Below are 27,551 nucleotides of genomic sequence, written 5' to 3' on the forward strand. Positions count from 1 at the left end.
GCGGGGCACCGAGGCCGACCCTCATCCCAGAGCACCGGAGGTTCTCCAGCACAAAGATTTGCTGTGTACTTTACAGGTACCCTCTTGTTGCTTAAAATCATCATTGGTTTTATTTGGGAAAAACACGTTGAATCTGTGCTAAATCGGCTGCCTTCTCAGGTTGCTGGGCATGCACCTGGCCCCCAGGAGTCCAGTCCCACGGATTCCAAACAACAGCCAGTGTTTGTGGTATAGACACAGGGGGCAGGTACCATCTGTCAGTGCACGCCCCTCCTTCTACCCTGACCCCTTTCCCTGGGCTCCCAGTTTGCCAGAGTCATGCCTACACCTTCCCATTTCTTTCCAAGTTTAAAATTTAACCTGAAGAGGATGGGTGTTCGACACCCTGGCAGGCAGGAAATCAGTGCCACGCTGTCTTATCCCTTCCGCAGTGGAACAGACATCTCGGGGGACTTGGTAACACTTGCATTTTTCACTTTCCTTGCACTTTACCATGCGGGGGACTGGCAGATTATCCAGGCAGGCAGGTCTTGGGGTAGCTAGAGGGTTGGAAGTCTGAACCTTAAGCCCTGGGCCCAAGAACTGTGAGCAGAGACAGGTTTCACCGCCATGAGACCTGACGTGTTGTGGTCTGGCCAGCCCTGGCGTCCCAGGGAACTCTTCATGAATAAAGAACAAAAGTCACACACCTTAGAGTTGACCAAACATTTGCATCCAGCATCTTGTTTAAGCAAAAGGAGGATTCCTGTGGCTGGGAATAAGACCGGAGTTGGTTGGCCCCGGCTTGCCAGATCATGGGAGGCTGAGCCAGGTCTTTGTTGGGCTGAGAGAAGGAAGGAGCTCTCATCCGCCTGCAGAAGTTTTGGTGGTGACCCAGCAGGTGCCTTGCATGTAGTGGTTGCTTGCTAAGTACTGATGGGATGGGATCGGATGCGAGCCAGAAAAATCGGGGTGGTCCAGGCTGGGTGCTGAACGACCCCCTCGCAGAAGGTCAGGAGCTTTGCTTTCGTGTTCTCCTGTCATATTTCATCCCATCTGCAAGGCTGACTGCCCAGCTCTCATTGTAGAACCTGGTGGGTTAGCTAGAGAGTGAGGGCGGGAATGATCATTCATTCATTCATTCATTCATTCCATAGATACCGACTGAGTACCTACACCGTGCCAGGCACTGTTCTAGGTGCTAAGGATGCAGCAGCTAATAAAACAGACCAAAACCCTTCACTCACAGAGATGACATTCTACAAAGGGTGTGGAATAGAGAATGAACATAAGTGAAATACAGGGGTAGTGGTTGGTACCAGGTGCTAAGGAGAAAAAACAGGGAAGAAGAGCAAGAAGAAGAAGTGCCACTATTGCAGTTCTAGAAACTTCCAGGGAAGGAATGATGTCACTAATCACAGTAATAGCTGTATTTCCTTAGTGCCTTCTAGAGGCCAAGCCCCTGCAAAGAATTCGAGACACTCATGTAGCCATCGGCTGAGACTTGGGGACGCTGGGCAAGCCTCGGACACCAGACCCCTGGGGTGTGGGCCTGGAGCACAGTAGTCAATGTCCCGGTATGAGCTCAGGGAGCATCAGGTTCCCTGCGCTGTGAAGTGGGAAGGGCTGGAGCTCCTACCTCCATACCCTTACTAGTATAATTATCCTCATTTACCGCGGAGAAAACTGTCCCAAGTGAGCTTCAGAGGCAGGATTGGAACCCAGAGCTGGCACTCCAGATCTAGCAGGTTTTTCTAAGAGCTAGCGATCCTGCGAGGCCTAGACCTCGTGGTCCCCTGTTGACAGATGAGAACATCAGAGCACAAGAGCCCTTGGCCAGGAAGAGAGAAGGTGTGCTTCGAGCCCAGGCTGTCCCTCGGGCATTGCTACTGTCCAGGCTGCCTGGATGTGGGCTCACAGGGAGAAGCAGGGAGGGCCTGGCCGGGGGCTCAGACAAGGCTCTGGGGGCGTTGGTGCGCAGAGGCTGGTCGGGTGGTGGGAGGCCTCCCTCCCCTCTCCTCCAGGCGCCCGCTCTGACCGGCCGATACCTCACCCGCCTACCTTCACAACAGATGTGTTGCAAAGTGGGTAATTCCAAAGCAGAAGAGAGTGTTTGGGAACAGAGCGGACTCCTCATTTCCCGCACATTGCTGCTTGCTAACAAAGCTGATTGCCGCCGCCCATTAAACTCTTCGGCTTTGATTTGCCTAAGAAGTTTTCTCCCTGGTAGGTTTATCAGTTGATAGCCTCTCCTGTGTGCAGAAGGCTCGGCTGCCCCCTTGGCCTACGGGACGGGAGCTGGCACCTCATCTCAGTGCAGAGGTGGCCCCCGTGAGCCGGCCCTGCCAGTGGGGGGGGGGGGGGCTCCTGCCAAGTTCAAGAGCATAGGAATCGCCCCCTCCCTCCTTCCCTTTTTAATAGCTGTTTGCCCGTGAGGCTTAATGAGGATCTGGAAGCTTTGTTTGTCTTAAGCTGTGGCCTGCGGAAACGGATAGCTGCCTTCCCTGGAGGCTTAGCCCTGAGCTCGTTACCGTAAGCCCAGCACGCGAACCAGACCTCCCCAGCCAGGCCTCATCGCCTCCGAGTCTGGGACCTGGTAGTGATTCAGGCCCCGGCCGCCAGCATCAGGGAGGAAGGGGCTTTGCCCCACTGGTGAGTGACTTGTGGAGGCAGGCGGGTCCCTGAACTGGGCAGGCTCCAGACAGGCCTAAGAGGAGGAGCTGTGGCCAAAGGCAAGTCATCTAACCCCTCTGAGCCTTGCTTGTCCTTCCATAAGATGCGAGCACTAGTCCTGACTTATGTGCGGACGGGTGAGATAGCTATCCTGAGCAGTGCTAGTGCCCTACCATGTTTGCAGAGCATTTCAGTGTTAGCAGAACACCTCACAGAGGCCATTTCATGTGAGCCTTGAAATCGGTTCTGTGACCTGCCCACATGCCAAGGCCTCTGGCCTGGGTATCTAGCTCTAAAACTAAGGCTCTTTCTACCTTGCCCCATCTGCCTTCCAAGTTCAAGGTCTCTGTAAGGCGTTGCTGTTACCCCGAGAGTTGGCACAGGTCCCCAGGAGTCCCCGGTGGGCCCAGGAGTCCAGGACAGGGAGAGCGAAGTTGCAGTGGTGGTGGTTGGGGACACTGAGGGGGAATGCTGAGGTCCCACTCCCTCCCAGCTGCGTCCCGAAGGCCTCTCCTTCGTCCTCCTCACTTAGTGCTGTTTGTTTGGGCTGTTACTAGCTCAGTTCCTGTTATTCCCTGCCAGACAATCGGCCAGGAAATTCTTCACTTTTGTTTCCTTAAGAGGTCAAATGCTTCTCTCTTTGCAGAAATAAATAAATCCTGCACGCTGAGTTGGCAGTTTTTCAGGGCAGCCTGCAGGCCCCCAGCCTTGCAGCCTTAGCCAGCCCCACCCAGCGGCCTGAGGGCACCGGCGAAACAGAGGCAGCCTGCAGCCCAGCCTGCAGCCCAGCCTGCAGCTGCCCCAGTGCCATCCCGGACAGGACTAACAAAGGATGGGACGATTTTTAAACCAGACCCAGGGTCAGAGCCCAGGGTGATGTGGGGAGAGTCCGTCCCTGTTGACATTAGCACCCCTTGCTTCTCCCTCCCCCACCCAGAATCCTGATGGAAATGAGGGAGGGTAGTGTCGTGGCATCACGCTCCCCGAAAACGCTCTGGAGGCTGTCTCAGCTCTCCCGGGCATACTGAGGAAATGAAGTCGGCCTGAGAACCGGCCGAACAAAATCGCAGCTCCTGAGCCCCTCTGCACAGATGGAGCCCTTGCTCGGGCTGAGTGGCTCATACTTGACACATAGTACTAATGAGCCAAGTCCCACTGTGCAGCCCACAGTGGTGTAGAGGGGGTGCTGGAGAGAGGCTGCCATGAGCACCCCTGCAGGGGGACAGCTGTCAGCCACATAGCAGAGGGAAAGACCACCCAAGGAGTCATTTCTATAGAGCACCAAAGTGTGGACCACTCAGCACAGGCTCAGCTGTCCTGTGAGTCCTGGTGGCATTTTTCTTTTATACAGAAATCATTTCAGTTATACAGAGAGGTCAACAGAATAGTGTAATGACCTGGCCCCAACATCCAGCACCCCATGGCCGGTTCTGTCCCACCCCTGTCCCCTCCTTCCTTCCCGTATTATTCTGAAGCCAATCCCAGACACATCATGTCATCTGTGAATACTATACTATGTCACTATAAAAGAGGAACGTTTCAAAAAACAAACACAATCCCCCCAAACTTATTATCACACCTAAAAAAAACGATTAGGTGTCCAGTCACAACTCAAATTTCTAATTGACTCATAAATTTATGTTTTAAACTTTGTTTGCTGGAATCAGGATTCAAGTAAAATCCACACAGTATGATTAAAGTGCCTTTTAAGAAAATCTAAAGTTCCTCTTCATTTCTCTCTCTCTCTTTTTTTTACTCTTGCTAATGATTGGTTGACGGAGCCGTGGTGTTTGTGCTAGTCCCTCTCAGCCACTCGGCCAGGAAGGTCCTCGCTCTTGTTTCCTTAAGAAGTCTGGCGTTTGCTAATTGCATCCCCGTGGTGTCTTTCAACATGCTCCTCTGTCCTTTGTATCCCCTGTAAATTTAGAGTTCGTCAGAGGCTTGATCATTTTCTTTGTATTTTGCAAGACTCTTTCAAAGGAGACATCGGCCTTCCCTTCAGGGGGCACATGCTGTCTGGTTGTCCCTCTTTTATCACGTTTGGCAGCCCTGGACATGCAGTGCTGAATCCCGACATTGAGCTCACACGGCAGAATGGCAGTGTTCTCGTCTGTCGCTCCTTCTTCATGGGGTAGCTGGAATCCTATAGAGCGAGTCCCCGCCACCCATGTCCTTACCCGCTGGTCCAGTTCTTACAGGAGAGGCAGGACGAAGGCTTGAGTTTCTTCCCCTGTGTTTACCGGTTTTCAGAATAACGAGTTCACTCCTTCGCTTTCGTCACTGTGTTTTAAAAGCTTAGATTGTCGGGATATGGTTCGAGCAGTTCCTCTGCTAAGAGTTTGATGCTCAAGGGTTCAACTAGTTAGAAAACTACAAACCAAGATGATATGTCCTCCAAGGTAGCCAAGGGTGTTACACAAACCTAGCAGATATTAGTGCGTTGATGAACAGGGCACACCCCCACTCAGTCTTTGGAGAGAGAGATTTATTCCCATTTTGCTGGTAAGAAGACTGAGCCCCAGAGATTGGGACCTGCCCTGGTTTTGTAGCCAGTTAGTGTGACGCTGTGCACGAGAGCAAGGACAGAGGCAGAGTGGTTATACATATACATGCTCGTGTTATTTCTAGAATCCAGCCCTCCTGACCAGGCTTGAGTATGTGATACCCCACCGCCAACCCCCACCCCTGCTGTCCCGCCCTTGCTTACAAAATACCCTGAGGTCTCACAATTTCCCAGCTCTGTCTGTGGACACACACACAGGGCCAGCCATCAGGACACACAGCTTCTGGAGGTGGTTGGTTGTACTTTTCCCGAACGATCTGAAATTCCAGAGAGGCCCCAGTCCTGCCTCTTTCTGGAGGCCTTTTCAGAGATCTGTCCAGCTCACAATCTCTTTTTCTCTCTGACTACCCTTTCCCCCCCCAGTACTCATTCCCATAGCCTTTATTATCCCTACACTGCCTTGGATTCAAGACTTTGGGTATCTCTGTTTTGGCGCTGGCGTGGTACGGGGCTTAAAGCAGATTAAATAAAGTTGCCTGAATGAATATGTGAATGAGGAAAACAAGTAAACATGACTCTTTTTTTTTTTTTTTTTTAAGATTCTATTTATTTATTTGACAGAGAGAGACAGCCAGCGAGAGAGGGAACACAAGCAGGGGGAGTGGGAGAAGCAGGCTCCCAGTGGAGGAGCCTGATGTGGGGCTCGATCCCAGAACCCTGGGATCAGGCCCTGAGCCGAAGGCAGACGCTTAATGACTGAGCCACTCAGGCGCCCCAACATGACTCTTATCATTTGTATTCAGACCTCTCTTTCTGACCTGGCCATAAATCCCTCAAAAGCAGGCATTCTTCTGTGTTCCGCACGGCTGACACAAGGTCAGGGGCAGGGGAGAGGAACCACTGAGCATCCTTAGGTCCAGGGCGGTGGAAGCAGTGGATGCAGGACACAGTCCAGCCAGCTCCTGCGCCCCCTTCCTTCTGTGTAGCACGTTTGCTGCCCCCAGCCTTCCCAGGGCTGCCGGCAACTTTGGAGAGCCTCTCCGTTCACCCCCTGCCTCAGATCAGATCCGCCCCCGCTAGTAACGACTGCAGCCAACCCCTGATTGTTGTCTAGGATCTTTGTGTGGGTTACCTCGTCCGATTCCCCGAGTAGCCTGAGGCGGGGCCTCGCACCATCCCCGTGTTACAGCTGAGCAGGCAGAGGCACAAGGGAACTCAGCCTCACCCAAAGTCACCCAGCTTGTAAGCAGAGGGGCTGGGACTTGAGCCTAGGTGAGCAGCTGTGTGCTGGTAGAGACAGAGGCTTCTGCTCAAAGAACCTTCCATGGGGATCTGCATCTCAATGCTAAGAAACCTTGTTCCAAGTAGACCCGCAGAAGCCCAAGTATCTTCCATTGCTGGCGGGGATGGGGGGATGGAGGACACTTGGTGCCTGGTCTCTGGGTTGATGGAACCTTCCACACTTGGAGATGTAAGTTGTCACCTCTCCAGCTTACTGGCCTACAGATACACAACCCCGTTTCTTCCAGGCCCCCCCATGCAGGGTGCAGCACAGGATCTGGACATAAGAGGCACACACACAGTACAAACCCTCTTTCAAACCTCTGAGCCTCTGAGGTTGCCTGCAGAGGGCCATCCTGGGCCAAAAAGAATAAAATTTTTAAATTTTTAAAAAATAAAACATATATATATATGAACAGGTACGTTTGCTCTGCACCAGGCACCAGCTGTGGTCTCTCCACGCGCTCTGCCAGGGCGGACAGCCAGCTTCTCGCCTGGGCGCAATCTTCACAGCTCGCAGTCCAGCAAAGCCCGGGCAGTACTGAATTAAGTGCAGTCCCCCAGACACACCAGCTCTCTGCACACGTCCGTAGCACTGCAAACGCCATTCCCTCTTCCTGCGGTGACCCTCAGCCTCTGTTTGCCAGGCTTGGGAGCTCAGAGCCCCCTTCCTGTAGACCTCTTCTGCCTTCCCGTCCCTTCTGTACCCCATACTCACCCCATTGGGAGTGTATGCTTTTAAATGCTTCCACAAATATTTATTGAGCACCTTCTATTTTCCAGACCCCAGTCTTCATGCTGTGGGTTTAGCAGGAAACAAAATGACCAAAATCCCCATCTGTGCTAGTTGGGAGGTAGGGCGGGGGGAGCTTGACAGTAGGCACGTAAATGCAAAACATGCGTGACGTCAGATGGGAAAGAGCTTTAGGGAAAAAGTGCGGAAGGAAAACAGTCAGTGCTAGAAGGTCTGGTAACATGGCAGTTTTAGAGATGAGGAGTAAAGACCTGAAGGAGGCAGAGAAATGAGCCTCGAGCTTGGGATTGGGGTGGGGCATCTCAGGTAGCCTGAACAGTATGTGCAAAGGCTCTGTGGCACATTAGAGAACCACTTCTTCTACTATTCAGAAGTTCTTTGCTTGCCCATTGGTCTGTTTCCTCCGCTTCTGTGTCTCACACACCCAACCCAGTAGTATATCTTGGGACACGTGGGAAGGATTACTAAGAGCTCATTCCTGGGGAGGGTTCTGTCTGGGGGAAACCGCTGGCCAAGACTCACAGTCTGAGTAGGAAGTAAGGTTGACCTCTGAATCCAGGAAAAGGGCTGAAATCACACCCTTGGTCTTTCTGGATAAGTCACAAACCCTTTGGGCTGCCTCTACCCCGATCCCCCAGAGTCAGCCCCACACAGGAGATGCAGTGAGAGAGAGAATTGTTCTGAAGGGTCAGAAGGCTGTGATTTGAGTCCAGCCCGGTCTCTGAGTCATTTTGAGCCAAGTGACTTTCACTTTCTGAGCCTTGGTTTCCACATGTACGAAGTGGGGCTCTCGGCTCTCGCCCCGCCCACCTCACAGGGCGCTTCCAGGAAGGACTAAGGAAGTTTGTGTCAGACACAGCGTTTCGCAGTGGAGGTTAGGTGTGGCAATTATTGCTGCCGCTGTGATTTTTTGTATAATTCTGTCACCTGTTTCCATCCGAGTGCCAAGGCTCTGATTAACCGGTCGTGCTCTGCTGCATTAACTTTTCATAGCAGGGCATTTCCAGCACTCTGGGAGAGATCTCCAGAAATTGAGCTTCACGCTTCTGTGCAGGAGGGCACTTGCTGGCTCCCATGGAACTCTGGGGCATTTGTCACTGTCAGGAAAGCCGTCCTCCCAGGGAAAGTCTTGGCACATGCCCCTTGCTTAGAGGGAAATGAGAGCAGAAGCCTAAAAGCTGCTGGTGAATCTAAAGGGACGGTCAGGCAGTCCATTGGTGGGGCCAAGACCAGCCCCACCCCACCCCCCAGATTGCTGCTCCTTAAGTCTCCTGGCTCTGGTTAAATTGTTTCCTTGGATCTCGAGAATAAGCCTCAGGAGGCTGGTGCTTTTCTAGGGTGGGGCTTTGGCTGCGTGTCTTAACCTGTCAATCAGTTTTCTTGCCTGTAAAATGGGAGTGATGATGATAGCACCTTCTTTGTAGGGTCACTGTAACGGTTAATAATGTATGAAGTACATAGAATAGTGCTGACACACAGTAAGCACGATATAAATACTCATGTTTTAGGTTTTTATGAATTGGGCAGGCCGTAATGGCTGGGGAGGGGGTAGCATTTCCTTGTTCCAATTCTGCGTTCTGCTCTTCGGCTCCGAAAAGTCACGTTTCTCGGGACAGACTCCTGTGAATCAAACTCACGAGAAACTGATGTATAGCCCACAGGGCCAGTTAATCACTTGTCACAGAGAAATTTGGTTTCCTGATGTCTTGCGTGCCTAGAGCTCACTCTTGCTTGGAGTGTGGGCTCTGAGCCGGCCTTCTTTAGCTGGTGTGACCGAGCTCCAGTGACCTGGGGCTTCATCCCTCCTCTATGGAGCACCTGCTAGGCAGACAAACCATTGGTATGGACAGGTCTGGGTCCTGAGCAGGGCTGGGGGCACCTTGCCAGGTGTGCCCCACTGACCCGTCTGTATGTTAGGGGTTCCCTCTTCAGTCTCTCTCAGAGTCATCCCCTTATTTGTCTCCACTGCTGCTGCCGTGCTCCAGGTCACTGTCGTCTGCCGCCTGGCCTCCCTGCTCTACTTGCCCCCAGTGCCAGGTCCATGAGGCAGCAAAGTGAACGTAAGGCGGGTCACCCTTGCTTGCACCCCTTCCCTGACGTAGTGCCATAGTGAGCCCCTCAGAAGAGACGTCTACCCGAACCTGTGAGTGGGACCTTATTTGGCAAAAGGGTCTTTGCAGATATAGTTAAGATAAAGATCTCAAGATCACCCTGGACAAGTGTCTTTGTAAGAGAAGGGAAAGAACACAGAAGGGACAAGGCCAGGGGAGGACGGAGAGTGGAACCATGTGTCCACAAGCCAAGGAAGGCCAGGGCTTGCTGGTGACACCGGAAGCCGAGAGGCAAGGAAGCTTTCTTCCCTAGAGCCCTCAGAGGGAATGCAGCCCTGCCACACCTCAGTTTTAAGCTTTTGGCCTCCAGACCCGCGAGAGGATAGATTTCTGTTGTTTTAGGCCGCCTGGTGTGTGGTGCTTTGTTACCCTTCAGAGGAAACCCGGACTCCTGCATGGGCCCGCAGGACCTGGCCCCCCCCCCCCCCGCCTGCTTCGACTTCACCTTCCAGCCCTCTCACCACAGCATCCCTTTGCTACCTCAGGACCTTTGCATCTGCTGTTCTTCCTGCCGCCACATTCTTCCCCACTCTTGGCCTATGTGGCTTCTCCATCCTTCAGAAGGGCCAGCCTTCCAGACCATACCACCCACAGCATAGCTCCCCAGGGATTCCTGACTGTCCCTGCACAGCCTGACCTCGGCGTGTACTTAAACAATTCATTTGCCCTGTGTCTCCCATGCTCCAACACAATCTCCGTCAGAATAGAGACCTTATCTGTCTGTCTGACCCAGGCTTCCGGCAGCGGGCCCAGTGTCCCGCGCACAGTCAGCCCGCAGGAAGATGTTGCTGAATGAACAAATACAAGGCTTTCTATTAATAGGGCCAAAGTCCTGCTCATCTTGTTCTTGAGTTATGGGATGATACGTTGTTTTAAAGTAATATTTGCGATACTGTGTTTCTCATTAGTTTCGTGTGATTGAATTAAACTCTTCATATTCTAGGGGAGACCCAAGTGTCACCCCAATAAACCGTTTGCTTGAGCCTACCTGTGAGATGCGATCATTAGAACTGAAACCAGCTGTTCCTGAGAATAGTGAGTTCTCTATCCATGGAGGTATGCAAATTTTCACATTTACTTACCCATCTGATCTTCACAATTTCCAAGGACCCTATGGAGTCTTTAGGGTCCTCCCCTCTGCTCCCCCTGCTTCTTGCTGAGCCCGCTAACTCTTCTCTCTTTCTTCTGGGCAATCTGTGGAGCTTTTCCTCAATAAGACAAAGTCCACCTGAGAAGGCTACATGCTTCTGTCTATTCACACATATAATTTTACAGCACGAGAGTTTATCAGTCCTGAATGTGTATTTAGTGACAGGCTTGGCTAATCTTTCATCTAATTATGCTCATTAACATTTAAATGTGTAATCATTAATATATCTGGGCATGGTGGTCTAAATATTTTATAGAGATCTTAATTACAGTAGACTTCCAGGCTTGCCATAAAACTCAGGTGCCCCGCCAACAAAGGGGTGGTGTCAGGTAGCCCGGAGCCCTGGCCGGGCTGCTGGCAGGAACCCGCCATGGCAGGCCGACACGGCGGCCGGGGTCCCAGTTTCCGGCTGCACCACAGAAGCAGGGCCCGACGGTTAGGACAACATTCATGCTCGCAATTTCTCGCTGCCTCACCTCTGTCCACTGCAGTCCCGTTCCTTCTAGAAGAGGGGGAATTCAGAGACAATATAGCAAAGCTTAAAAAAAAAAAAAAAGAATCATGCTGCCAAGGCTGTAGGGAGTCTATAGAAAAGCACCCCTTTCTTCCTCGGCCAACTTAGGAAGCAGGTGCAGAGGGTCCCCCAAGAGGCAGGAGAAAGATCAGAATGCGTTTTGTGGCTGCGAAAGCTGATCTGAGCATGTGGCCCAGATCCGTGGCCACGTGGCTGGTAAACACTTCATGCTTAAAAGAGACAGACATAGCCCCCCAGACTGCACCGGTGGGCACCTGCAGGCCCCCAGCCTTTATCCCCCCGGGCAACAGCTGTCTTTGTCCCTTTGAAGCCGCCTGTGGATTATGCGGCTCATCTTCAGACACATCTCAGCCTCTCAGGTCTGCGGGTTCTTACACCCTTTCCACAGAGGGCGCCGAGTCTCTCAGCAGTCCCATGGCTTCCCAGACGTACACGGCTGGTGGGAAGCAGAGCAAAACCCGAATCTTTGATGTCCTGCTGCACGCCCCACCTGGACTGTGACTCGTGTTTTCCCAGCAGCTGTCCTGGACCTGTGAGGTGACCCAGTAAGCCCCCCAGGGAGGACTGAGGCCTGAGGTTTGCAGGAGAGGGAAGGTCTCCTGAAATGGGGCCACCAGGCTCCACTCCTCTCACAGCCAAGGTCAGCACCCACCCCAGCCACGCCGCACACACCTGGCACTGCCCACCTGGACACACTTACAAGCAGCGACTCAGAGCCAGAGCACCTGGGCCCAATCCTGCCTCCGCCGCTTACCAGCTGGTAAACTGAGGAGTCTGCCTCAGTTTCCTTACTTCTCAGCTGGAGATCGCGGATGGTAACTCCCTCACAGGATTGCTAGCGGGGAAAATGTAGTGAGAACTTATAAGGCAGAGCAATACCTGATCCCTAGAGAAGCACCCAGTAAATATGAACCACTGTGACCACTGTGATCAGCGTGGCGGCAGCAACAGCGTCACCTTCCTCACTCGGGCACGGTCTGGGCCCCTTCCTGGAAGTCTCCGTCTCAGTCTTCAGCCCAGTGCCTGCGCAGGACGGGGCTGGACTTTGAATCCAAGACCACCCCACGTTCATGTTCCCTCCCCAGCCCCAGGGGTGCCGCAGGGTTCGCAGTGAGGCGGCTGCTCCCCTTGCCCACACCTGACCTGCCTGTGTCATGCGGTGTCCCCTGCCGGCGTGGGGGCGGCTTGCCCCCCAGGTGACCAGAGCTGATACCTACCGAGCGCTCCCCCACGGTGGACACCGTGCCAGGTGTGATGCATGTGGAAAAGCAGCCCGAGGAGGTAGACGCTGTTTCTAAAGCTTTGTCCTGAAGTGTCGCATACATGGAGAGAAGGGCGAGCGTACCGCTCGGCGAAGTGTCACAGACGGAACACACGTGTACGATCCAGCACCAGATCCAGAAGAGTCCGTCAGCAGCTTCCTGAAAGCTCTCCCGCGGCCCCTTCCCATGGGTATCCCCCGTGGACTGCCTCTCCTGACTTCCCACCACGGGGATTCATTTTGCCTGCTTTGCATGCTGTAGAGGGATTCGTGCGGCGTGTGGGCTCTTGCGTCTGGCCTCCTTGACTTGCCATCCGTGTCGGTCATCGTGTTGCGTGTGGTGGTTGTAATTCACTGGGTCTCATTAGGGTGAGCCGTCCACGGCACAGAGGGACCCCGATGGGTGTGGCCCTTCTGCTAATGGTTAGTCACGTGGTTTCCAGTCTGGCCCTTTTGCAGAGGGTACCGTTGTGAATTTTCTAGTGCAGGTCCTTGGTGAACCCAGATACATGCTTGTCGGACATGCATGTTGGGAGGGGCTCTTTTTAACCCTCTTGTACAGATGGGAAAAACTAGGATGATAGGACTTGCTGCAGGCCACACCTCTAGTGAATGGCAAAACTGGGTTAAAACCCAGGCAGCCTGGCTCCAGGATCCGCATTCTGGAGAGGTCTATGGCCCCTCTCCGGAATGTGCCTAGGAAGAGGCTGACCATACCCACCAGTTTCCCACCTGCATTTAACCTTGAATAGCCCTGCTGCATCTCTGTTGGAGAGAAGCCAGGTCACACCAGTTCCCAAACCACTAGGCTCCCAGGGCACCCTCCTGAGGGTTCCAGAGGCCTTGATGGACCATCTCAAGAGTATGACACCAAAGCCCAGAGAGGGTGCACAGCACGCTGGCTTGCCTCCCTGTCTGGCGGCCATTCTCTGCCTCGCGCCTTCTTCTCCTCTCTGGGCCGTTGTCTTGCCTGAGAATGACCTCACACACCAACACGAGCCGTTAAAAATAGTCCTCGTGTGGGGCCTGAGGCCCATGGCCCATGCTGCATTTCCAGAAACCGCCCCCCCCAGGTCTAGGGAATGTCAGTGTTCCGGGCCCATCCCTTGCCACTATTTTTAGTGGTGATTCGGAGGAAGGAGGACATTTCCTGGACTCGCCTTGGAGGCTGGAAAACAAATACCACCCCCTCCCTGGCTCAGCCCTCCCATTTCCCTCGGCAGGAAGTGGGGGGCCTGGCTCCCTGGGCCCCGCCATCCTTTGGGCTGCCAGGTGAGCTCTGAGTATTGCAGAGCTGAGGGCTGGGTGGCAGCGATGGCAGGTCCCCACCCCCAGCTAGGACCCCACCCCCACCCCCTGCAGCACCTCTGATTATGCTCTGCCTGCAGGTGTCTCATGGCCTCCTGGGGGCTGGCCTCGCCCTTCCTATCTGAGGTTTTCCTGTCGGGAGTCCCTGCCATCTGAGCCTGAGACAGTGACTCTTGAGACGGATAAAGGCCGTGCACCCTTCTTCCCATCACCACCCCGCCCAGGCTTCAAGACACCATTCCAGCCAGCGGTCTCGCAGGCTCTACTCCAGCTCCCCGACAGGGCGCCCGCTCCCTCCCGAGTCACCCCGTCAGCTCTGAGACGGCTCAGTTAGGCACCCAGAATGGCAGAGCACAGCCAAGCAGCCAGGTGCACCTGGAGCTTCTGCTCTCCTCTACTGGTCACCGCAGTGGGATCCCCACTTTCTACGTGACGGGAGAGGCACAGAAAGGCTAAGGAACTTACCCAAAGTCACACAGCTAGCGAATAGGGGAGCTGGGCTTCAAAGCCAGGTGTCTGCCCACAGAGCCTGGTCCCTGCGGCGCTGGTCCCTGGTCTCACCGCATGGAGCTGCAGGTGGGCCCACATCTCTCCTGCGCTATATCTTCTGTAGACACCTGCTGCCATCAGTGGTCCGGCACCCACATGAGGCCTGCAGCCATCTTTGGGTATTACGATTAATTGCCAATAGTGAAAAATAAAGAGATATCTAAGGCATAAAAATTATGACAATACAGGAGTTTGGAATTCTCTGGAAAAGTTGGAAGGTGTGGCAATGCTGGGCCCCATTCAGTCCTGGGATGACTGCCTCCTGCTAACCTGGTGTACATTCTAGGTCCCCACCTACCTTACTCTCTTAGCGATAGGCCCTAGCCGGGCCCTGTGCACAGGTGCGGGCTCCACCCTGGGAACGGTGGTCCTCACCTGAGCCCCGAAGCTAGAGAATCCAGGAAGGAGGCAGCTTGAGATCTTTGGTGCCTTCCTCACCGTATTTAAGCCCCCAAGTCACGTATCCCCCCACTTTCTTCATCTGTGTGTGCCATGCCTTATCCCGGCTACTGGAAATGTGGTCAGATGGGGCCCAGGCCCTGCCTTCAAGAGGCTTCTGGAAGGCTGGGAGGCCCTGAGCTGAGGGTCTGGTGCAGGTTCCCGAAGGGCTGAGCAGAGCTAGCAGTGCACCAGGAATAGAGGTGGAAACCCAGGAAGAAGCTTCATCGAGTTCTGACAAGGAGAGAAGGCTGGGAAGCCCTCAGAAAGGCAGGGTGCTTAAGTGACCATTCTCCTCAGTACACACAGAGCATGTCGTGTTAGGTGGTGGGGAGCTCCAAGGAGAACGGACAGAGAAGGGGGTGAGGAGGGGGTCCAGGGACAGCTTCGCTGAGAAAGTGACGTTTGAGGAGGGACCTGGGAGGGGGCGGGCCACGTGGGCAGGAGGATGTTCCAGGTGGATTCTGAGGAAGGAGCTATCTGCATGAACCAGGAGGAGCAAGGAGCCAGGTGGTAGCAGTGGGATGCAGGTGGGAGGAAGTCAGAGAGGTATGGGGGTGGGTATGACAAACACAGGGCTCTTCCAGACCATTCTGGGGACTCTGTGCTCGCCCTTGAGTTGGGAGCCATTGGAGAGGGGCAGGACAGTCACCATCTGATTTGCATCTGAAGGGGACCACTCCCTGCTGAGCCGGCAGAGACCCAAGGGTTGTGAGACCAGTCAGGAGCCACCGCGTGACGCAGACACAGGATGGTGGCAACAGGGACCCGGGTGGTGACTGAGGAGTGGCGAGAAGTGAACAGATTCTGGTCACATGTTGAAGGTAGAGCTGACATGACTTGTTGAGGAATTGGGTGTGGGGCATGAGAGAAGTGGAGTTAAGGAATATTCTGGAGTTTGGGGCCAGAGGAACTGGAAGGCTAAGGTCACCATGAATTGGGTTTGAGGAGACTGGGTGGAGCGGGGTGTGGGGGGCTGGTTGGGTCTCCCTCTCGGACGTGTGGAGTTGGAGGTGCTATTAGACCGCTGGCGGAGGGGTGGGGAGGCTCTGGGCTCTGAGCGGGGTGCAGGGCCGAGGGCCAGGCTGGAGACGGCCGGCTGCAGTGCGCAGCACAGGGCTGGAGCTGAAGCTAGGGGGCTGGACGAGCCGCCAGGAGATGGTGGAAAGAAGGGCAGGTTTCTCATGCCTAGAGGCCCACTCCTTGCAGAGATCAGCAGAGACCCAGATGGAGCAGCCAGAGACGTGAGAAGAAACCAGGAGAAGGGGGCTGACAAAACAGACGGGGCTGTGGGGTTCGCAGCACAGAGTTTACAGTGACCTTGAGAAGAGCAAGTGGGGACAAGTCCAAGTGGTCGCAGGGAGGGTGGGAGGAGAGAAATGAGGCACAAGGGTGCACAACCCTTTTAAGAGTTTTTGCCCCAGGGGCGCCTGGGTGGCACAGCGGTTAAGCGTCTGCCTTCGGCTCAGGGCGTGATCCCGGCATTCTGGGATCGAGCCCCACATCAGGCTCCTCCGCTATGAGCCTGCTTCTTCCTCTCCCACTCCCCCTGCTTGTGTTCCCTCTCTCGCTGGCTGTCTCTATCTCTGTCGAATAAATAAATAAAATCTTAAAAAAAAAAAAAAAAAAGAGTTTTTGCCCCAAAAGGAAAAAAAGACGGAATGAGAGCTGGAGAGCAACATGGGGTCGATGGTGGGTTTTCTGTGAAAGATGGGAGACAGAATTGCACGTTTGCGTGATGCTGGGAAAAATCCGGTGGAAGGCATGGGCCGGGTGGAGGGAATGTGGATAGTCAGAGGGGGCTCTTGTCATAAAAGGGTGGCCTCAGTTTCCCACACCTCCTGGCCTATCCAAACCTGGTGGCCTCAACAGGCCACCCAGCACTGGGGACAGGGAGCCAAGCAGGAGAGTTGGTGGCCTCCCTGAGGCGAAGGGAAGGTGCAGCTGTGGCCAGGCTGAAATCAGGGGAGCCCCATGGGAGAAGCAGGTCCTCTCGCTCCTGGACGCTGGGTCTTACCTGTGCTGGAAGCACAGTGTCTGGCATCTGTCCCCAGCTCTGATACTGCTGGTGCCCTGGGCCAGCCAAAGCTGCAGTCCACTTGAGTCTCCTTGTATCCTGCGTGGGGTGTGGCCAGAGCAACGTGAAGTGGCCGTGGACACAGAGCACGGAGCTCAAGGCAGCTTGGCAAGAGCTGTGGCCGTTTTGCAATCAGCTCTGAGAGCACCACGGCTCAGCGGGCCTGTCAGGAGGCACAAGGGAAATCAGTCTGCTGTGTCAAACCCAGGGAGGGCAAGGGGAGGCATGCAAAGGAAAGCAGAATTTTCTCTGCCCCCAAGATGCAGGAAATATGGGACGCTACTCAGTTGTGGCCATGGAGCAGGTCCCCACGGTCCCCCAGAGTGTCCACCTTTTTGTCACTCAGGAGTCGGTATTTACTGAGCACTTACTATGTGCCAGGCACTGTCCTAATGGTAGGGACACGGTGATGAGCAAGGCAGGCCAGGTCCCTGCCCCCCAAGGATCTTATGTTACCAGTCAGGGCTGGACATAAAAATCGGTCAGTAGACCCGGGAGCCCTTCATTTATCTTGGACCAAACTGAGGGCATATTGTGCTCTCTTACCTTGGAGTGTGTGAGTAGGAGCTTGTTTGCTGCTGTTTCAGATGTGAATGGACTGTTTCCCACCAGTTGAGGGAACTGCTTCTCTCTTTTGGTTAAATGGAGTTGACCTTGACTCCATGGAGTGCGTTGGCATTGGCACAGCATTGACCCAGACAAGGCTCACCCAGCCATTCTCAAACATGCCAGCTCTGATCACTCATCTTTAATCAATCCCATCCAAGGCAGAGCAGATCTGCCTTTCCCTGCTGTGCCATGGCAGACATCTCCAATACACCCAGGTTCCTAGAGAGCATGGTTGATTAGTCATGTCTGCATGGTCATAGTATTGGAAATTGAGACTCTCTATTCAGACGAATCTGCTCCAGGCAGGACGTTGCAGAGGTCATGCTGCCAAACTCCTTCTAGGCAGCACTTGGAGAGAGAAGCTGTGGGGATTCTGGAAAGATCATGGACCTGAATATCAAAGTCCTGGAGTCGAGTGCCAGTGCTTCCACTCATTGGCTGCGTTGGCCAATCAATCCACTTCACCTGGTGGTGGTAAGAAAAAGAAAGTTTCTGTTTATGAGAAACAGAGCCACCCCAGGTCAGAGCCCAGGTCACACAGCCAAGTGCATGTCTGACCAGGCCTGGCTCAGCAGGTGCGGTTTGGTCAGACACACACTTACCGAAGTGCCACCTGACAGGTCAAGAGCCTGCTTCTCCTCTGTACCTGTTCTGAACTCACCTTGCTCAGCTTGCAAACAGGAAGAACCAAAATAAACCCAACTGTGCCTGTCCTGGGGCCGTAAGTCTCTGGGCCCTTCACCTGCTTCCCGGCTCTGGGCCCTTCCTTCTCCCTGCCCTGGGCCTCTTCTCTGGGTGCTTTTCCCAGAATCCAGCCTCTTGGTCAAGTCAGCCAGTGTTTTCTGGGGCTCCCGGGGCCTCGGAGCCACGGGGAGCTGGAAGACAGAAGGAGATGCTAACATTTAATGAGCACCTGCTGTATTCAGCGCTGGGTCATGTCACATAGAGCCTCGCACGATAGAGGTTATCAGTCACCCTCAGCTTAACAGCAAAGAGAATGCCCAAAAAAGAAGTTACCTATAGGGTCAGAATGGAATCCAGGGCTCTGCTCTAGGACTCTGAAGCCATGCCTTGCTTTTCTTTTTTTTTTTTTTTTTTTATTTTGGGGAGAGAGCACGGGGTGGGGGGACAGGCAGGCAGAGGGAGAGAGAGAAAATTGCAAGCAGGCTCCACGCCCAGCACAGAGCCCAATGCAGGGCTCGATCCCACGACTCTGAGATCATGACCTGAGCCAAAATCAAGAGTCAGACACCTAACCGACTGAGCCACCCAGGCGCCCCCTGAAGCTGTGTCTTTCTGGGGTTTTCTTCTCCCCACGGGCTCGTAGTCCGCACCTGACAGTTCACCCTGGATACGACATGCTGTTCTGTATCAGGCAGGAGTGAGTGCATTTCCAGTCCTCATCCTACAGATGAAGAAATTGAGATTTAATTAAACTTTGATAGACTCCAAAGCTGAGCTTTTCACACAACCATGTTGGCCTAAGAATCAGGAAACCTGGGTTGCTCGCTGTGTATACTGGGTATCGTCTTTCCCTCTCTGGGCCTCCGCTTCCCCCTCTATAAAGGGAAGTTGAGCTGAAAGAGCTTTTATTTTATTTTATTTTAGAATTTTTTAATTAATTTTTTTTTAATTGGGTACAGTCGACACAATGTTACATTAGTTTCAGGTGTACAAAATAGTGATTCAACAACTCACATTGTGCCGTACACACCGCAAACATAGCTCCCACCTGTCACCAAACGACGCTGTTACAGTAGCGTTGACTCTGTTTCCTAGGCTGTAGCTTTTATTCCCGTGACCTGTTCGGAAGAGCATTTTGGTGGGTGTTTCTTCAGACTGGTTTGCTCCACTCCGTGGATGCGGAAGGCTCAACTGGCTGGGAATGTTGAAGGGGGAAGAAAGGGGGCCCCCTGCTGGCGGCCGCTGGTATCGTCCTATATGGGCTGAGGTCTACCTGACCCTGGCCCGCCACCACCCCTCTGCTCCTCAGAGCCCCCTTTGTCCGGAGGGGTTCACCAGGCTGGAAATTTTCATAAGGTCTCCTGGTTTGGGACCATCCAGAACCAAGCCTGCGGACTTCTAAGGTCAGACTAATGGGAAGTCTGACCGTGTGGAATGAGACCGCTTCTTGGGTGGGCTGAGGAGCCTACAAGCCGCAGCGGGTGGCTGGGGGAGGATTTCTTAAGAGCTGCTGACTTGCACGCACACGCGCATGCACACGCATTTACACACACCCTGCTTCCAGCAGCCACGGAGCAGTCATGAGGTGCACACAAGAATGTCAGGCTGCCTTTAATGGAAACCGCCGAAGGCCCCCTTGGGACTGTTAGCTGCAGAAACAGTGCCCGTAGCAGGAGTAACTGGTGTGGATTTTTGGATCATCCGGTGGTTTTGTGGATCGATGCAGTTTCTGCTGTTTACGGTGACGTGCTTTCACAATAGGGTGGGGAAGGAGTGTGAGGGGTTCAAGGTCAGATGTCAGGGATGCAAGTCCAGGGTCCCATCCTTGAGCTCTGAGGGTCTTGGTGAGGAAGTTAACCCTTTGAACCTCAATTTCCTCCTCTGTAAGGCAGGTGCCCCTCCCCCCACCCAACACACGTGCGCGCGCGCACACCCCGCACAAGGTCCCGAGCAGCAGATGAGGCCAACGGGACCGTGGGAGGTTGATTGGGGGTGGGTGATTCTGGAGGCAACAGAGTGGGAGGGAGGGTGGGTCGGTGCTGGGGCCAGATAGGCACTGCCGTCCACTACCCGACCTGGTGCCTCAGTCCCCCTGGGTGCCTGCTTCCTCATTCTATAACATGGAATGACTTCATACAGTAGTTGTGACAGTTGAGTGACAAAAACCCATCAGGGGCTTAGAGCAGTGCCTGGCGCACGGGAATCATTTTAACATCTAGGAAATCAAGGCTTGGGGGAGGCTAGTGACTTCTGCCAGGGGCAGAACCCAGATCCTCAGACTCCAGACTGATGGCCATCCTGTCCCACTGTGTGGCATCGGTCAAGGCTGTGGACATGTCTGCGGGGGTCAGTGGTTGAGGTGACGCCTCCTGGATCCTCAGGATCCAGAGGACGCTCGCAGAGTCAATCAAGCACACATGCTGGGGGCAGGGGCTGAGGCTCAGAGAGGGGGAGGCGGGGAGCCTGGGCCCTCTCTCCCCACCCAGCCAGGTTCTCTCGGCACGCACTGCCTCGGTGGGTAAGCAGAAATCCCCTCGTGCTCAAACGTGCCCTATAAATTCCCTTACCCTCTAGAGGCTCAAAAGCCAAGAATTAGCCTGTCCGTTTCCCTTGCACGTGGGCTGAGGCCTCCCTTCGCCGGGGCGTTGCAGCTGGGGGTCTGCTTTACCCACAGCGGGAGTGAAGGGGAACCGCAGAGACCCTTGCGCTCTCTGGTCTTCGGCCACCCAGACGCACATTTGCAGAAGCTAAACTGGGACTGACACTGCACCCCCCCACACCTCTGCCCCACATCTGTGAGGAGCTGCAGCCTCTAAGCCAGGAAAGGAAGAAGGGGTCTGCTGCGGAAAGGGCCACCGCAAAACCTTGAGAAGAATGACCTCCCCAGAGAAGCTCCATCTTCGTGGGGACGAAGCAGGGCCCCTGGTCACACCCCCTGTGTCTCACGCACGCATGCGGCCTCCTGTGAGTTAGAAAAATAAGTCCCTCCCTGCATGCCCTCCTTCCCACCCTCAGAGTCCCCACATTCCCGGGAGCTGAGCTGGTCTCCCTCCGTGATCCCCCAAGGCCCGCTGGGCATGACATCACCCGTCACCATGGCAGTGGTTCCGGCAGCCTGGCTGCTGGAATGGGACACGCCTGGGTGAAGCTGGGTGACTGAGAAGGTGAACGGAGCTGGGGAGCTTGGGGCCGAGTCAGGAGACGGGTTAGAGAGGGAGGTTCATGCCTCGCAGACCTTGTCTTGCGTTAGCAGCATTTGGAGAACGTCAGGATAGGGTTTTGAAGGAGAGCTAAAAGCAGGCGTGTGGCAAAGGGAAGAAGGAGGCACCCACTGCATAGTTTTCATAGCTGTATAAATTAGTGGTTTAAGTTATTTCTTGGGGACCCATCGTGCTGATCTCCTTGTTTCCTTGAAGAGTTATAATGCCAGTGCCGCCCTGCAGGGAGCCCCTGTCTGATGGTGGCGACCAGCATCTGGACACTTGGGGGCAGTCAGGCTCGATCGGGATGCACACATACTTTCCCACCTCAAGCCAGTGCAGGGGCCCCCAGGTGCCTGCTCCCAGGTCCTGCTTCTCCGTGGAGTTTTCTGGATGGGTTATGGGATGGGTGCTTCTGAAAAGCTGTGGCAGATCACACAGCAGCTTTTCTGTTTACACTGTGATTCCAGAACCGCCTTATCTTCGTTTTTAAGGGATTTTCACTAGGCATTCATTCCCAGAGATTCAGCTTTCATGTTTTTTTCAGCCTAGTGGGGTCCAGCCCAGAATTCGTAGAGCAGGGATTCCCAAGGAGAGCTCATGTGAAGGAACCCATGAAGCACAGCCTTTTGTGGTGGGGGTGATAGCGTTTCTCACAGCCTGCCTTGATGTGTCCATTGGGAATGTGTAGGGATGCATGAAACGGGAAATACCACAAACAGCAGGGTTTGTCTCCTATTATAAGGAATCCTGGCCCAAATGGTGCCATCAGGGGTCCAGCCCCTTCTGTCTCTTTCTGCTCCCATTCTCAGCTTGTGTCTTCATTCTTGTATTCACAAAATGGCTGCTGTGCCTCAGGATGTCACATCTGTGTTCCCAGCAGGAAGAAGACGAAAGGGCAAAACGGAAGAGTTACTGCCAGCGTACCATGACCTTTTACTATAAAGAAAACAGGGGAGGGGCACCTGGGTGGCTCAGTCGGTTAAGGTCCAACTCTTGATTCCGGCTCAGGTCATGATCTCAGGGTCATGAGATCGAGCCCCGTGTTGGGCGTGGAGCCTGCTTAGGATTCCCTCTCTTTCTCTCCCTCTCTCTCTCAAAAAAAAAAGAAAAGAAAAGAAAACGGGATTTCCCATAGACCCCGTGTACATCTTAGTGGCCAGAATTGGACGCATGTCCCCTCTAGCTGAGGGAGCTAGGGATGTTGAGTGTTTTAGCTGGTTCTCTTGGAACGGGGTGGATGGAGTCTGGCGTCAGCCACGTGTGTAGGGGTTTGTCTTCTCCTTCATAACGTCAACTGCCCAAGAGGTAGGGACCATGTCTTGTCATCCCCGTCCCCCCGTCAGGAGTAGGCGTGGAGCCTGGCACACAGAAGGGGCTTAGTCAGTGGTTTGGGGGGCGCTCCCTTTCCTCTTAGGGAGGAGCTACTCATCGGAAGGCGGAAGCCCAGCCCTCGCTCTCAGGAGCCCCCAGTCAGATGGGGGAGGTGTAGCCTCCTGCCCCATCGCTGAAGCCACCCACACACAGAGACGCACGCATGCACGCACGCACGCACAGCCCTCCACTGAAGGATGCAACATCGTCCGTGCCGCTGCTCCCGCACATGCGCAGATGGTCAGGGATGGACCAGTGAGGGATCGTGGAGGCCGGCAAGAGGCGGCCGCGTCGCCCCTCTCCAAGGCCACGTGGCAAAAGTGAAGAGAGGCGCAGCAGCGCTGCGGAGGAAAGGGGCGGCTTCCCTCCCAGAGCCTCCAGTTGCCAAGAGCAAAGTCTGGAATTCGGTGTTTGTCCGGACAAGGCTAACGAAGGAGGCAAATCAGAGCCCAAGGGGGATTAATTTCCAACCAAAAGGCAGAGGCATGGCTTTCCCTGCCAGCTGAAGGGCAGAGGCATGCTCCCCAGGGGAGTCCATGTCACCTGCTCAGCAGCAGCTGCTCCCCTGGGCTGGAGGCTCCCCTGGGAGCCACCGTGGTGACTTTGCTCAGGTCAGCGGCCCCCCCGCTGCCCCCAGGCCCTAAGAACCACTCCCCTCGACATTCTCAAACCCGCCTGAGTCAGGTGCCAGGTCAAACCCAGCTCTGCCATTTATTGGCTGTGTGGCCTCAGTTTCCTCCCCTATAAAATGGGATGATGAAAATAGCCACCCACCCACCTCTGTCACCAGAGTGCGGCTAGGATCTAGGACCTACAGACAGGATGCAAATGGAAATTTCCGAGTTCTCAGTGGCAGCTGGGCCTGGGCTCTCCTGGAAGATTCCTTCTGACCCACTTACGTCTTTAGATGTTGGGTTTTCTTAAAGCGGAGTTCACCGGGAATGCGGTCACGCCGTGTTAGGGTACGGGGCCCAAACTAGCCCAGCCCAGCCCTGCCCGCCTCCCAGCCCTCCCCTCGGTCACCCCCTGCCTGACAGGAGAGACAGCAGATGAGCGCTCTCTCCATGCCCTCCACTGTCCCTGTCCTGTGGAGTCCCAGCCCCGCAGCCTGGAGCTCCGACCCTGCTGATCTAAGCTGCCGCTCCGTCACGCCACTGTGAAGAGGACATGGGACGCGTCCGGCGGCAGGAGGGGGCAGCTGAAAGCTGGAATGTAAAGGGCTGCCCAAGAGCCAGGGTCCTCACGGCCTGGGTCTCCCCATGGCCCCAGCTGACCTGCCTCCACCCTGTTCTACCCAGGTTGCAGGGAGGGAGGCAAAGGGCAGGAGGATGAAGGAGGTCTCCTCAGGGCCAGAAGGACATCAGCTTCTGTCAAACACCGGGCCGGGAGCCCAGGGTCCTCGGTCCTTACGTCACACCTGGTGGCTCCGACTCTCCTATTGGCAGGCTGAGTTTACAGGGTTGGATGTCCAGGACGAGATGGGGCGGCACAGCCATCGCCTGCCCCGTATCACTGCCCGCAGCTCGCCGTGGGGCCAGGACCCCATTTAGACATTCACCGTACGGACAGCATAGTGCAGGGTCAGCTGCGTGGCTTCGGGAAAATGACCTAACTACTCTGGGCCTTCTCACACTAAAGGCTTCTCCTCAGTGTTCTCTCCAGGGAGGGAACAGAGTTCTGGGGCCTCTGGGAAAAGGCAGGGAAGCCCACCCTGCAGCCAGAGCCTGCCCTGAGCTCAGCCACTCCATTTGCCAAAGAGCCAGTGGGGAGAGGGCACGAGGAGAGTCTCCAGGGAGCAAAAGTCACACTGCCTGCCAGGCAGCTGCTTGGGGCTCATGGCCCCATGCGTGTCCATGTGTGCATGTGTGTGTGTGTGAGAGAGAGCGCACACTTCATTAAGATATAATTCACATATCATACAATTCACCCATTTACGGTGTAAACTTACGGTGGTTTTTAGTATATTCACAGATTGTACATCCATCACCATGGTCCATATTAGGACATTTTCATCACGTCAGAAAGAAACTCCGTGCCCTCCAGCTACCACCCCTCCATCCACACGTCCCCGCCAGCGACCACCCCCCAGCCCTCGGCAGCCACGAGTCTACTTCCTGTCTCCATAGACTTCCATGCTGTGGACCGTTCATAAAGTCTGTGGAATCAACAATATGTGACCAGCTCCTTTCACGTAGCATAATGTCATCCATGCTGTAGCATAAAGCAGTACTTTTTTGTCAAATGGTGCTCCGTTGTATGGATGTATACCACGTTGTGTTTTTGTTTTTAATTCATTCATCAGTTGATGGACATTTGGGCAGTTTTTCACCTTTTGGCTTCTGTGACCCATGTTGCTGTGCACGTTTGGTCTGTGTGTTTGTGTGGACATATGTTTTCATTTCTCTTGGGTGTGTGCCTGGGGGGCATTGCTGGATCACAGGGCAACTTGATGTTGAATCACTTGGGGAACTGTCAGGCCGTCTTCCAACATGGCGGCACCATTCCATCCATCCCCGGCAACAGCGTGTGAAGTGTCCCAATTTCCCCACATCCGTGCCAACACTTGGGTCTGTCTTGTTTATTTTGGCCATTCTAGTGAATGTGAAGTGGTATCTCGTTGGGGTTTTGATTTGTGTTTCCTTGCTGACAAAGGATGTCAAGCTCCTTTTCATGTGCTTGTTGACTGTTTCTTGGAGACACGTCTATTCAGATGGTTTGTCTATTTTTAATTGGGTTGTCTTTTTATTATTGTAAGAGTTCTTTGTATATTCTACACGTAAGCCCCTTAGAGAGACGGTTTGCAAGTATTTCCTCCCATTGCCTGAGTTTTGATGTCCTGGCGGTGGCCTTGGGAGCACAGCAGTGTTACATTTTGATGGACCATGATGCAGCTGCATTTGTCCCGCAGTGCCTACTCTTGGTGTCGTGTCTTGCTGCGTGTTTTTAACCAAGTGCTTCTCCTGTGGAGGAAACGAACCAGATGATGGACTGTCGTGCTAGGTTGAGTGGTCCTAGGGCTCGGAGTGGACCATGGGGGCTCATTCAGGAGGGAGTCGGGTGCCATCAGCTTCCTGGGCCATGGATGCGGGCACTTACCAGGCCCCCAGCTCCTTCTTCCTGCGGACCTCTTCAGTTCAGGGCTGGGAGGGATGCTCCATCTAGGACTTGCTGCCTTGATTGGATCAGTAAAACCAAGAGGTGAGAACAGGGACTGTAGAGACAGGCGGACCTGGGTTCGAGTCCTGGGAATGCCACTAAGTGACCTGGGCATGTGGGAGAGAAACTTCATCTTTCTGCACCCCGTTTTCTCATCCCTTAAAAAGAGGATAGAGGCAGGGTCCCTTTCTCGGCATCTGGGACCATCGGACAGCTAGGGCTCAGGCACTCACTCACTCTTCTGCCCCGCAGCCATGAAGGCCGACCGGAAGCGCCTGAAGGGTGAGAAGACGGACCTGGTGAGCCAGATGCAGCAGCTGTACGCCACGCTGGAGAGCCGCGAGGAGCAGCTGCGCGACTTCATCCGCAACTACGAGCAGCACCGCAAGGTGGGCACCCGCCCCTCCCCCCGCTCCCTCCCCTCCCCCATGCTGGACACCAGCTTCCTCCCCTCCCCAGATACCAGCTCCCTCTCCCTCAACCCTCCTCCCTTCCTCCTCCTCCCTGTCATTCAGCTCCCCTCTCCCCCCCCCTCAATTCTCCTCCCTCCCCCTGCTCCCTCCCCTCCCCCCCAGACACCTGCACCCCTACCTCCCACTGGCTGCAGGGTAAGTTCTCTGCCATCACAAGGTCTGGCTTCTCTAACCCCCAAACACACACTCACTGCCCATGTCACCCACTCACCTGAGGTGGCCTCAGATGTCTGGCCCGGGCTTGGGTATGGAGGTGAAAGGAGCACAGCCGTAGCGGGGGGCGGGGCGGGGGTGCAGGCAGGCCTCCTTGGCAAACAAGCCTGGACAGGACAGCCCAGTCGGTGACAGGGTGGACTCTGGATTCTCGCTGGCCCACATTCAGATCCCAGCGCCCTAGGCGTGTGCCCAAGGGCATGTCGCTGCACCTTGGAGAGCCTCAGACCTTGTAGTGGCGTGAAGAACACTGCTGGGGTGAGGAGTGCAGAGCAGTGCGCGTGGCATCGCTGTATAGTAAGGGCTTGGTAAATATTAGCTGTGTGTCTTATTAATAATACCATAGTAACTGTGCAGAGAGACCTGGGAGCGCTGGTGAGACAGCAGGAAATTCTGCCTGCAAGGAATGGGTCTTGGAAGGCTTCACAGAGGAGGTGACATATGAGTTGGGCTCTGTGGGGTGAATAGGAGTTTAGTCAAACAAATGAGTTATTTCCACCGTTGATGTTTACCGAGCAACCCGAGGCAGACCAGTGAAGAGGGCATGGCCGCCCCCGACTGGGAGGCATGGGTGGTGGTATGCTGAGCATTTCAGTGGCACTGTGGCCCTCCTGGGACTTCTGTCTTGCAGTGGGTCATCAAATTTGTTTTTATAATTGTGCTCCTACTTAAAATTTCCACGGAAATCCACCTTCCCCCCGGACATGCCCTTTTTTAAAGTCCAGGTAACTGGGCCCCCCCCAGTCCAGCCAGCAGTGGGGGGTAGTGTTGACGCCGCTGCAGCTGTAGGCAGCCGTAGACGGCCACCGCTCAGCATCAGGTGTCACTCTTACGGAATGGCTTCACCAGACCCTTCAGATTCATTCAGAAAAATGGAATTTGGAAAACACAAATTTTTTGTTCAATGACTGTCGTAAACCTTGTTGTCATGTGGAGCAAGTGACTCTCGTACTTCCAGCATATCAGTGGAAGAGCAACATCACGATAGTCTTTAACCATCGTTGGGTCCAACCCCATTTTACGGATGGGAGGACTGAGGCCATGAAGGATCCAGGGATGGACCCAAAGCCACATATTTAGAGCTGGTTTGGAGAAGCTAAAACCACAGGTCCTGGTTTTATTCTGTGTATTCCAAGATCTTGCAACTGGTTAAAAAGAAATGACTTGCCTTTTATGCACAAGATAAGTGTCCCCGTGAACAGGACGAAGGGAACCCTCAGGTG

General features: G+C 54.4%; 1 protein-coding gene across 3 annotated transcripts in view; it reads left to right on the plus strand.

The window, feature by feature from the left end:
• KAZN (kazrin, periplakin interacting protein) overlaps nucleotides 1-27,551 on the plus strand; it is a 1,011,261-nt gene that overhangs the window by 926,361 nt on the left and 57,349 nt on the right. For all 3 annotated transcript variants that reach the window (XR_007190621.2, XM_026519796.4, XM_026519794.4), the window contains one exon: nucleotides 25,895-26,031. Coding sequence is in view for 2 of the 3 variants with exons in the window: in XM_026519796.4 (XP_026375581.4) it covers nucleotides 25,895-26,031 (137 nt within the window). In the remaining variant the exon portion in view is untranslated. The remainder of the gene's footprint in view (nucleotides 1-25,894; nucleotides 26,032-27,551) is intronic.

The sequence above is a fragment of the Ursus arctos genome, unplaced genomic scaffold (genome assembly GCF_023065955.2).
Source record: "Ursus arctos isolate Adak ecotype North America unplaced genomic scaffold, UrsArc2.0 scaffold_32, whole genome shotgun sequence".
Lineage (NCBI taxonomy): Eukaryota > Metazoa > Chordata > Mammalia > Carnivora > Ursidae > Ursus > Ursus arctos.